The sequence below is a fragment of the Sylvia atricapilla genome, chromosome Z, assembly GCF_009819655.1.
Source record: "Sylvia atricapilla isolate bSylAtr1 chromosome Z, bSylAtr1.pri, whole genome shotgun sequence".
NCBI lineage: Eukaryota > Metazoa > Chordata > Aves > Passeriformes > Sylviidae > Sylvia > Sylvia atricapilla.
The window spans coordinates 45,110,983-45,123,909 of record NC_089174.1 but is presented as its reverse complement, the minus strand read 5'-3'; the positions used below and the strand labels follow the sequence as shown (position 1 = coordinate 45,123,909).

General features: G+C 38.5%; 1 protein-coding gene across 1 annotated transcript in view; it reads right to left on the bottom strand.

The window, feature by feature from the left end:
* LNPEP (leucyl and cystinyl aminopeptidase) overlaps window positions 1-8,942 on the bottom strand; it is a 51,774-nt gene extending 42,832 nt beyond the window's left edge. Inside the window, exon 1 of the mRNA XM_066339729.1 lies at window positions 8,762-8,942. Coding sequence (XP_066195826.1) covers window positions 8,762-8,780 — 19 coding nt within the window. The 5' untranslated portion in view covers window positions 8,781-8,942. The remainder of the gene's footprint in view (window positions 1-8,761) is intronic.
* Between the last annotated feature and the right edge of the window lie 3,985 nt (window positions 8,943-12,927).

Here is a 12,927-nt window from a genome sequence, read left to right as displayed (position 1 = left end):
ACGGCATTTCTGGACCCAGAACTCAACATGAAAACTCTGAAGACTGGCTGCAGACTGGCTGCAGGGATCTTATAGACAACAAACACAACTTCTTAAATTTAAGACATGATCAAATTTGAGTTCACATATTTACCGGAAAAAAAAAAAAAAACAAACAAAAAACCAACCACCACACCCTGAAGATTTACTTATGAAATCTAATTGTTGAAAGATACTGTACTTTGTTAGTGAAACAGTGTGTAAGTAAAACATAAGTAAAGAGGAAAACAAGTAAAAATATTCGTATTTTCAAAATTCTTTCCGTAAAATTGTGTCTTGCAGAAGCAGTGATTAAGGTAACTGTATTAACACAAATATTGAATTACACTATTTCTTCTTGTGGGTAAGTATCAACAGATGCATCACATCAGACATTAAAAATCACTGAATTGAAGAAAGAAGTGACTTTTTTACAGGGCTGCCTTTTAATTTTATAATCTTTTCAGTGTGCTCTAAAAACTTGTTTATGATTATTATTCTCTGTCATATCAATTTAGCTCTTCCTTCTATAATGCAAATTACTTCCTGCTCTGTTATGCTCTGGGCTGTCTCCAACTCATCCATTAAAAATTCTGTGTTTGGAGGGAATGAAGAAAAGCTTATCTTATCTTTTCCAATAAGCTTGTTCAGCAAACAAAGCTCATGTCCACAAACATGTTAGTTATATTAAGACTGACTAAAGATTTCCTTCTTCTCTACAGTGTCTCCTCATACATTTTAAGTTCCTTCTGAGCAAGAAAATAATTCAATTTTACATAGAAAAATTATTTGCTCTTACTGAAGCAGGACAGTACACAATGTTATTAACGTATTTTCAAATCTGCATCTATCTGTGTTAAGAAAACAGTTATCACCTTTACTCAGCTAATAAAGACACAATTCACTGGAATGTCAAGGAAATCACAAGTCCTACTGGAAAGTCCTTTGCCTTCATTTCACTGTGGTTTGACCTACCACTTCAGAGCTGGGGCTTTTCTTTCCCTGTGTGTACGCAGCTTTTGCTTTCCCTATTAAAATACGCTCATCTCAACTCCTGACTTTTCCCTTTTTTTATCCTTCTGATTCTCTCCACCACCCTGCTGCATGGAATTAAGTATGGAGGGACTAGCTGCCTATCAGGGTTTACCTACAAGAACAACATTTTAGCAGAATTTTTACTTACTAGTATAGTCAGTGTAAATGGTTAATATACAGCTTCTTACAGGAAAGCACAAGTCTTTCCATTTTGGAAAAAATCTTGAATGCCTGGAGTTATTTTAAATGTGTTAAACCTTTACTTTAAGGACCTTGACAAGGCAAACAACATTAGTGGAGGAGAAAAGTATAGGCTGCTACAAGATAGATGTCACCATTTTTCTCTCTCAAATACTGGATTCAGACCAAAAAAAAGAAATAATCCAATGGGAAAAAAACCCCCAAAAACAAACAAACAAAAACAAAAAAAAAACAAATGAAGAAGTATTAGGCAATTCGAAGCATTGCTATGAGAACCTGAATCATCCATGGGATTGACTTGCTTTTTAGAGACAGAACAGAAGCAACAGGTAGGCTAAGAACATGCTCTTAATTCCCACTATGCAGTAAGATTACATATGCACTGCATATTTTTAATAGACCAAAACTGGACATACATATGCTTATATATACTTTTATATGCTGAATAAAACGTAACTTTTTTTAAAGGTACATATTCTAGGAAAACAAAAGAGGGTCTGTTGCTTTTTGTAGTGTCAACGTCTATATGCAAAAAGTACCGATGGCTCTGTATGATTTTAATAAATAATCTTATCAAAAGGCAGACAGTATCTAACATCGGCTCACAACCTGACACACATTTGCCACTCTGCAAATTTCAAGAAAATTTCAAGATACAAATAACTGGTAGAAGTCTACAAGAATCCGTATAGTTAAACATATATCATAGCTTCCACTGGACAGACAAAAGGTCTTTAAAACAGAAGCCAGTTTTGGGGGAAAAAGACCCAAACCTCCAACTTCTTTCTCAAAAAGACCTGCTAACTTGGAAATTAGTAGATTTTCCTGTATTGCAAATCAGGACAATTTTTGCTTTCCACTCCAAAATACGCAAGGGAACTCAAATTCCAAGCTTTACAAGATCACTCACCCTTTCAAGCCATACTGCATTGTCTGCTTCTGCTGTTTACTTGTTTATGTGGGTTTTTTAAATGAATATGAGATTAGTACTGCAATGACAAGCTTATGCATATAGGCTGGAGCAAAACCCTACCAACTCACTGTATCATGGAAATTAAAACAATGTGTGATTATGTATTTTAAGACCCTCTCTTATCTGAAGTTACCATAAGAAACATGAGTAAGGAGTGTAATTTCAAGGAAGTCACTGTTTATTAGTCTTGGGTGCTTCTAAAAGGTTCTCTAAAAATCTCTTCCTGATTTTTAAGCAAAGTACCATTGCATTTTCTTTGGCAGTATCTCAGGCTGAAGAATGATATGGATTAATTACATTTCACCATTTACCAACTAGATTTATATGTTAATAGCCAGGCTACTATTGGGACTCTAAAGTATATCAAAGCATTTTGGTCTCCTACTAACACAGATCTTGTTAAGTCTGGAACTTAGACTTTTCATGCATGAAAAATAGTAAAAGTGGTTCTACTAATGTGCTACCAACTCATTACTGAAGAAACTGTTAGTTTTTATACAAAGAAAGGCTTAAACAAAAACCACTATTAGGCCCCAGAACACTAGGTGAATTAGGCACATTCTTAGTTTTGAACACAACCGATTCTCCATACACGTCAATGGCACTGTGGCAGAAGTATTGCTACATAAGAACTCCAGTTAACAGAATATATTCCTTCAATGTCAGAGCGATTACAAGTGAAGGAGAGTTCTCTGCACACAAACTATGTTTAGCAAAGCACACTGAAACACTCCTCCAAACGTTTTGGTGGGAGTTTTGATTGGAATAAAAAAAAAACAAATCCCAAAATCAAAACTCACTTATTTCCACATTAACAAACGGCTGATTGAAGGCATCTCATGCTTCACTGGAATTAGGATTCCATTTCCTCACTCCCCACCAGATGTAGTAAAGAAGACCACTGCTTTAACAGACTACTGCAGGGTGTGAATAATCCAAAAAAAGATCTGGGCTCTGAGGTCTTCCTTGAACATCTATTTTAAGACAACACGCATGAAGCAATAAAGGATCAGCTGTGCCCTAGGGACATGAACTGCGCAGAAACCTACACACCGTACTACCCTGAAACTCCTGTCTCTTTGATCAACTGCATGAGTTTTCCAGACATGTTCCCTCCCCTCCTAGGTAAAAATTTTCTTTAGGAGTATAGATCTTTCTGTATGCAAGAAGGCACACAATCTTTTTGTGACTGTTACAATTTGAGGTAAACATACTTCCACTATTTAAAGAGGTATCATAAGTAGTCAAAACACAACTTCAAAAGGTACATATGTACTCTTCAAAATACTTTGAGGCAATGGAAACCCAGACAACACAAAATCCTGGTTTATTTAAAAAGTTAATATGATCTTAAGATACTGTTTGACAGAAGTCTAAGCAGCAGCTGCCATGCATACATCTCTGATAGACAAAGGAATAATATTGCTCCCAGTCATTAATCTTAATGGTTTTGCTCTTCTACACAATCCTTGCTTTTGTACTTCATGAAAAAAAATTTGCACAGGAAAACAGGAAATTCATTGAACTTTCTTAAACCACTGAGTAAAGGATGAAAAGAAAAAACTGAATTCTCTGAATTCCTCACTACTGAAATCAGAGGATTCCTTAAAGATAAATTCAGCTTCCCTGTATGCAATTGTTAAATCAGTGCCCATTTACATGAAAAAAATATTCTGACTCTCATGAAATAAACAGGGGTGGTTTTATCCTTGTTTTTATTTGTTTCTACAATTTTTTATGGCAGCCATTACAGGGCTTTATCCACACATTCATATAGCCTGAACAATGTGAAACATGGTGGCTCAACTTTACATCATCTTCCCAAAAAAGACGACAAGACAGTCCTGGAATACTTTTAAATGTAGATACTGAGGTCAGCATAAACTCATAATCTTTTACTTATGAGACAAACACACAGATACTCCATGTTTTCATTCTGCAAGGGGAAGACTAACCGCTTAGTGGAAAAATACTAACAAATGACCAATAGTGAGCACCTATACTCTCATGTTTAGACATTTTTTAAGTTACTGATTTCCCCTTCTGAACATCCATTGCTTGGCAGGGAGGTCACAGTGAAGCAGTAAAAGCAAACACATATCCAGCACACTGAAAAAACAGGTTCCTGTTCAGCTGAGCTGACACAGGAATGCAAGTGCAGATACTACAACACGGATTTGTGGAAAACTGCTACCCAGCACTACGCACTCAGACAACATAAACCTCATACTTCGGAAGATATTAAATCAGCATTTTTTTTCCAGTAATAATTGGAATAGACAAAACACAAGGCAGGAAAAAAAGACATTAAGAACAGACCTCTTTGATGCCTTCTATTTACCATCTTACCAAAAAAAGGTTACTCAATCTGTTGTTCAGGACTGAGTAACAGTTTAAGACAAACAGGAACCCTTCTGCTTCATGACAGAACAGTGTAAAACATTGGCAGTCAAGGCTATGTCTGCTGGCCCCAACAGAATTAAAGCTATGCACATAGGAACATTCTCCAATACATTTCAGTACTGAACAAAACTTAACAAGAAGAACAAAAACATTTTAGAATTGACAGGAACTACCCAAAATAACTAGACTTTGCAAAGGACATTAGGACATTTTCATTTGAAATGAACATTATCGAATTTAATTTATTCCTACTTTCCAAAAAAAACCCAAAAAAACAAACCAACACACAAAAAAACACTTCTTCCCATGAGAGTCTTTTTATTTTGTTCATCAATTTAGTAACAAAATTAATATCAAAGATTGCATCTGTTTTGTATGAAAAGGATAAAAATAATTCAGGAATGCCAGCGAAAGTGAGTGTTACCTGCACTTCAGCAGATCATCTACAGTTATCCCATCTGCAGTCCCAAGTTCATGCATGTCACCTGTCCTAAATGAGAAACTCTATAACAGCTCACTTCTACCTCTTTTTTCTGTCTGGAGTAGAGAATTACATATTTAATGTAACTAGGAAATTATGAAAAGACCTTTCAGAAACACATACAATCTAAAAAAGTAAGCAAAAGACTTGCAAAATAATTTGTATTGATGTCCAAAATTACATTACATACTCCCTTTAGTCCATATTTCACGCCTTTTTGTTTGTTTGTTTGGGGTTTTTTTTTGTTTGGTTGGTTGGGGGTTTTTTCTTGGTTTTTTGGTTTTTGGGTTTGTTTTTTTTTTTCCTTTAAATTTTCGTGAAACTGTTTAGGTAACAAATTACTAGTAAAAATAAATAAATTTATTGATTCAGAGCAGAATTCAAAGGAATGTGACATCATACAACTTAGGGGGAAAAATTATGTGCAACAATAACGAAGACTTCCATGAACTTTTAATTAAACTTTGATTATTCATTCTTGGGGAATATCTCAAATTAACAACAGTCATGCAAAATAGAGGATTCCATCTCAAAAAAAAAAAAAAAATCCTACCAGTAACCATTCCTAGAACATTTTCTAATTTATAGCATGCGTAACTTTTAAGAGGCAGTGCAAATGGGACATCAGGAAAATGTTCTTCATCAAGAGGGTGGCTGGCCACTGGAACAGGGATGTGGTTATGGCATCAAGCCTGCCAGAGATCGTAGAATGTCTAGATGCCACTCTTAGTTATATGGTTTGGTTTTAGGTAGTCCTAAGAGGATCATGGAGTTGGACTTTATGATCCTTATAGTTCCCTTCCAACTTGAAATATTCTACGACTAACTCAGCTATTCCAGGCACTAAAAATAAATATGCAATTAACTGTTCTTCCAGAGCTACAGACCTCATATACTATCTTCATCTAAATTCCTAGACATAGGAGAAGACACATTCTAGATCTCTTCACAGAGATTCAAAACCAAGTTTGCAGTACAGAAGTGAGGGGTAAAAAAACCAAAAACAAAACCAAACCCCCCCCCCCAAAAAAAAAACCAACAAAACAACGCCCCACCCAAAAACTTAAGTTTATTTAGTTTATCTGAGAATTTCCATTGGAGACACTAATCAAACAGTAACAGCCACTAGGATTTCAAGGAAAAGATAAGAGTTTCTTTGACTTTTGAAATGCATTATGGCTGTGGTTTTTTTTTGGTTTTTTTGGGGTTTTTTGTTGGTTTTTTTTTTTTTTTTTTTAGGAAAAGAAAAAAGGTCCCAAAAAATAATGAAGTAGATAAACCAGGATTTATATCAACTTTAGTGCACTTGTTGCCTTAAAGTCTATTTTAAGATACATACTCATTCTGACACAGCTCTACTTCCATAAAGTAAAACAAGAAATTGTCTCATTGCTAGTTTGCCCAATGGGCATCAGAGTTCTGAACCCAACTAAAACGCTTTTGTAAAGCATCAATCCACTGTGTTCCCTCTTCCTAGTGTTTCACAAGGTTAAAAGCCCCAAAAACCGCAGAGATCTTCAAGTATAATATTGTAATATTGCCTTCCTGTGATAGGCATCCTTTCTTCTGAATTTAAACAGCACTTTGTACAGGAAGTCAACACAGACTCACAAACAGAACTCGTAACTATTGTGTAAGACTAAGAACACAGTTATCGGAAAAATTTGATGCCCACAAAAGGTTTCAGACCACCAGCTATGAAAATGAAAATTCTTTTAAAAAAGCCAATAACGTAAGCAGCCTCATCACTTCAGATTTTTGAAGCTGCTATTGAGCACCAAACATGCCTCAAGATATCAGAAATAAGATGGAACATCTTTGCTCTAATATTTTCATATTCTCTATGGTGTCCATTCCAGCAGTGCCAGCTTTCAGAAAGAAACTTATTGACCAACTTCAGCTCCAAAATTTCTTCCAGTCTTACCACCATCTGCAGGCTTTTAATTTCAGGGAACAAAATTAGGAAGCTCAGTGAATGAATATTGCTTTTCAGTACCTTAAGCTACATGCTCAAGCCCACAGGTCCATTTCTTCCAGTTGCATGGAGCAGAACTTTTTTACTGTTTTGCTGCACATTGCAGGAACAGTATTATGTCAAATGGACCTTTAAAACAACATTTCATCTCTTTCAAAGGGAATGGCCTTAGCCATATTTTAAAGATGACTTTAAAATAAAATTCCCCCTCCCCCCCCAAACTGCATTACTATTAAAGACAAGCTCTTTTCATGACGCAGATAAGAGTGACAGTGACTGAAAAAGGCTGTAGCTGAAAGACCTTTTACTAAGACCAGGATTAACTAGAGAACCAAAACATCAACTGCTTGTACAAACTGTAATTTTAACATGACAATACAAAGAAAAAAAAAAAACAGGGAGAAGGTCTCTCTTGCTAGTTATGCCACCAAATATGCCCAGAGCTCATAACCTTCTGTTTCCTTCATATTCTAAACAGCAGCATCGAATGATAGAGGATATTTCATGAGTTAGAAAAAAGGGAAAGGCGAGGTAATCAAGACATATTTAGAGATTCATAACATGGTTCATAGAACCACAGAAGGGATTATAAGGAACGAACCTTAAAGATCATCTAGTTCCAGCCCCCTTGCCATGAGACAGAAAATTTATTTTCTAATGCATGAGGTTTTTCTGAATTTGACATAAGTTTCATACTCTGATACGGCAGGTCACGGAGGACTTAAAATATGATGCAGCAAACTCTACCTGGTACTTTAGCGATGGCTATCCAACATGCTTGTCATTTAACAGACTAAATCCCACCTGTAACAAAAGTGCTGCGTTTTCAGCAGGAAGGCTGTTGTTTTACACATTGTCTAATTCCATATTTGGCCATGGTCGTGAATCTAAATAAACATACTTTAGTTTCAGTTTATCTCAGAGCTTCATTTCCTTCTCTGTCCTGGACGGGTAGAATGTGTTACCATGAGTAGAGGCAGTAGCAACACGGACTTTTCATGGCTTCATTTCAGGTACAAGCACAGGACGCACGCACACTGCTGTATCACGATGTCAGCAAACGCTCCCGATGCTTATCTCTTAAGCATATGCAATCACGTCTGTATTTCACGCACTTCTTGCACAGGCAGCTCTCTGGGTGAAAGCTTTCTGGCTTTCATGAACACCCTGAAACACTATTTCGTACATGGCTGACACTTCTGTATTTTATTTCTCCTTTCGCTATGGGGAAAGAGGTGGGGGCAAGTGGGGAGGCACGCTCTGGCGAGAACGCCCCGATCAGGAAAATGCCATGAACAGTGGGGTCTGGTTCCTACTTTCTATCAGAATCATGATGGCTTTGGCACTCCAGACACCTATAAAGGCTTCCTCAATGGTGCCACACACGGCGAGCGTACACCCGCTGTACAAGTGGCCACGGCTTCCCAGTCTGGGACCCCGGCCGGGCAGTGAGACGTGCAACAGCGCGGAAAAAGCGAGGGAGCTCCTGACACCTCTGTCGTTCAAGACACCTATTCCTAATTAACCTGAGACAATTTTCAAGCCGCGGACCACGGCGGCAGCAAGACTATGTAGCCTCTCATTTTCCTCTGGGCAAGCAGCTCCCGCTGGACGCGGCTCCGCCGGGAGGCCCCGCGGCCCCGTCCCGGGCTCCGGCGGCCGCCCGGCTACTCACCGCTAGGAAAAGGCTCCATCTTCCTCCCGGAGTCCGCCCTCAGCGGAGGCGCCCGCACAGCTCTTCACCCCTCCTCCTCCTGCCGCCGCATGCTCCCAGGACTGACTCAGTCCCTGCCCACCGCCAGCACCGCCCCGCCTCGGCTGCAGCGATATCAGCCCGCGGCTCCCTCGCTGCTCGGCAGCTTTTTCAGGAGAGGCAGCTCCTGCCAACCAGCACCCGCCGCTGCCTCAGCGCCCGCTTCCTCCTCGCCCCTCGCTGGGCCCCGCAGCACCGCCTCCTCCCGCCTGGGCCCGCCTCACGCCGGGGCTGCCGGGGCGGTTCCGGAGGCGCAGGGGCCAGGGCTGGCGTGTGCCGGGCCGCTGGTCCGGGCGGGGGCCCCGGCCGCCCTGGGCCCGGCCCGCTGCGCTCCGGACGCGCAGGCTGTGGCGATGCCGTCGGGCCAGCTTTGCCTGCATATCCTTGCCGTCTCCTTTCCATCGCAATTTAACCTTATTTTCCAGTTAAACAAATAAGTAATTCCCTTACCATTCAGTAGTGTTACGCTGTGCAAGACGCAAGAATCAAAAGGCACAACCGACTGTATCAAATGTGATCAAATGATGCTACAAAGAAATACGGGATAGTGTTTGGTTTTCAACCAAACACAGGAGATCCAAACAATTAATTATACAAACCGGACGTGGTGTATGTGAAAGAGAACCAGACATCCATGGTGGATGTCATCATGAGATATCAAAGTACTGAAATATCATTAGAAGTGGCTGCTGTGGGAAAAGGGGAGAACTATAAACATCGTCAAGAACAAATTCAATAACTAAAAATTGCTACAAATATTTATGATATTCCACTTGGCATACGTGGGAAGTGGCACAGCAGCTGCGAGCTTTCAAAGGCCCTGGGTCTCTTCAGCTTGAGGAGAGAGGACTGCCCATGATTTGGTTTTCAAGGCCCTTTTTACTTAGATGGATATTGTATACATATTTGCTAGTAGAACACATAGTATTGTATTATCTTAACCTATGTAATATTTAATATCTACATAACATCTTGTACTACTGTGTTTATTGTAAGATGGGTTAATACTTATAATGGAGTATTGATAGGTGCCAGTAACACCTGCTGCCAACCCCTTTACCCCCAGAGGGGTGGGGACGCGATAGACAAAAGCCTGTGATTATGGCCCAACATCGACAAAGAGCCATAACATTGAAACCATAGGATTAAAGCCACTGCAATCCTCTTGGCATTAGGGAGGGATTGTATGTAGAGATGATGAAAGAGTTGTGTGTGATATGTCACATACCATCAATGTGGGACAAAATTTTTCTTATGTTGATCAAGGTGGCCAGGCCATCTATACTTAGCCTGGAAAAGGAACATATATAAATTATATGTGTTCAAAATCTAGCCCTGACAGCTACACTTCTGCCATCATCTGATTGACTGGCTAACTTTTTTTCTTAACACAGGAGATTTTTAAACACTGATTTTTGGGAAAGGAGAAAATGGAAATAGATTACTCCCAAAGAACACAAATTTAATGTCCCATACTTATTTTAAAAATTAAAGAATCTGAGGCTAATTGTTCTTTGGGTAGAGAAAGGGACATGGGGCCGGAATCCATGAGAGCCCAGGCACTAGTGCAGCTCTGTACCTCTTCTCTGTGTTTCGTAAACCTAGAAGGGCACTTTTCCACATACGATCATGTTTCACAGACTTAGTTATGGTGACAACCTTGTAGCATAATCTAGGTCAAAGTCATATTTCACACTAAGTCCTTGGAGTTTAGCAGTGGCCCTAATGTTGGCCCAGAGCTAAGTGAATTTTAATATCCATTTACATTTTCTCAGACACTCCTTAACATATCACAACAGTCCCTCCTCAAAAGAATAAGTTATTTAAATTATTAAATCATCAAATAATTTATTTTAATAGGATGACAGGTCTCTAGAGCTTTCTTTTCAAAGCACTAACCATGTTTGGCCTATATTTAAATGTATTAAAAAACAATACCTATGTAGCTAACTTTGCTGGGATTCTACACAGTGTCATACAGAGGCTGAAGAGAGGTCTGAATAGTGTTTTGTGAGACCTCATCACTTACTTTCACCATTCTTTATTTCTTCCAATCAAAAATCCTCAATTAATGTAATACATCTTTGGGAAGCTAAAAAGCTAAAATAAGATTATGCTCCATTATATGTGCAGAAATTTCCATACCCAGATTTTCCTATTAACATCAAGTTTTAAGATAATACAATAGGAATTAGTCATACAGTGCAAATCAGGTATAGAGCTCATTTCACACTAGCACTGTTTGTACTGTTTGTAGAAGAATATGGTTTTGCTGTAGTGTTATATAACATCATTTAGAAGAAAAAAATTGAATGGATTTGAAGGTCTGTCTTTACTTATGCTGGTAAAAAGCTAGAATTTCTACAATATGATTTTTTAAAAAGTGCCTAAAAGTTACGGGTCCTTTCCACTATAAAACACAGTTTTAATTATAGCTTGTGAGTGATTTGTAGAAGTGAATAATTTTTGATTGCTTCTTTTTTCAAATTTTAAGTCAAGCATTGTCACAATCTCTCTTTTTTTTTAATTTTTTTTTTTTTTTTTAAGATGCAGAATAAAACATTTCTGTGATTGCTCAAAGCCCTCAATATATCCTTAAAACATCTGCAATATTCTGTATTGTGCCATAGTTTGGTAGCATCCATTCAGCAATAGCTTAATTGAAACCTTTTATGGGTTAAAATATGTTTGCTAGTAACCTTGCACCTTTTTTAACTTTGAAGACAAGCCATCTGTAAAGAATGCTTTACATCTTCCAGCTTTTAGACACCTGGAAACATGACTCAGACTGTCTTTTTCCGGTTTATTTTTCTCATGAAAGGCACAGAGATTTCATGAACAGTACAAGTGTCAGTAGACACTTGGGTGCTTTTGATCCAGTGGAAAGTCTTCAGTTGTTTTCACATAACAAGCAACTGCACACAGTGTGGCTTTGTAGTTGAGAAGTTGCCAGGCCTCCAGGTGCTGGAAGGCGAGGGTTCATCAGTCTTGCTAAAACATGTCAGAAGTAGCCCAGACTCAGGCATGGAGCTGGTGAATCATTTGGCTGACAACCTTAAAGTAAGATGAAAAAAATGTCCCAACAAATACTTGTGCCTAAAGTTTGAGCTGAGGGATAAGGAATAAGGAAGTTCTTTTTATTCATTGATTGAAGTGGTTAATACTACTGATTAACTGATTAATATGTTAACTTCTTCTTGAATCTGAGGTTTTGTATTTAAAGCCAAAATTGTTTCTTTGGTGTGCACACTGCTCTGAACAAATCTGACAGCCTCATCCCCTGCCAGCAGGAGCTACAGCCACTTGTAACCACTTTTTGCACAGAGTACTGTCCCAAGCAATTCATAGCACTGTATTTGCAAAATAAACATCCTTATCTATGTGTCTATCTCTTTCTACAGGTGTAACCAGTTAAATAATTAAAGTAAATAATTTTGTGAACCGTGTAGCTAAATGAGGCATGGCTGTTTTTGGATATCTTAACTCTGCAGATTCTTGCTAGGAGAAGCAGCTGCTTCCATAGAAGTGTCATTGCTATCTGCTTTGTGTTGTCTACAAGCCACCTTTCAGCAATACTTCCTAGATCCACATTCCTCTTTTTAAGAAAGAGCGGTTAAGGTCATGCTTTCACCTTGCCTCTGGCCACGTCTCTTTCAGAAACATTAAGACCCCTGCGTATTTTCTTAGAATCCAGAAAGTCTTTTTATTCTCTGTGGCCTACAACAAGGATTTGACATGGTGCCCAGCCCCAGTTGCAATCCGTTCTCAATAGTCATGGAGGAATAAACACCTGTGGCACGTGAGCCTTTGGGTAGATTACCGTGCTACATTACAGATAAAAAAATCCAAGCTATTGTAAAGAAGAGTCATGACAGGCTTAGAGCACTGAAAACTTTTATTGTAATATAGTCAGTTCACCATAAATGCTTTTCTTGCTTTGCTGATTTTGTTTAATTCAGAAAAATAAATAAGCTACTGTAAGAACTTTCAGGTCCTAAAAATTAAACCAGTGCATTTTTCTTTCTCTTGGAATATTGCTGATATGTTTATATCTCAATTCTAAAGATGTACATCTAGAGTTTCATTTC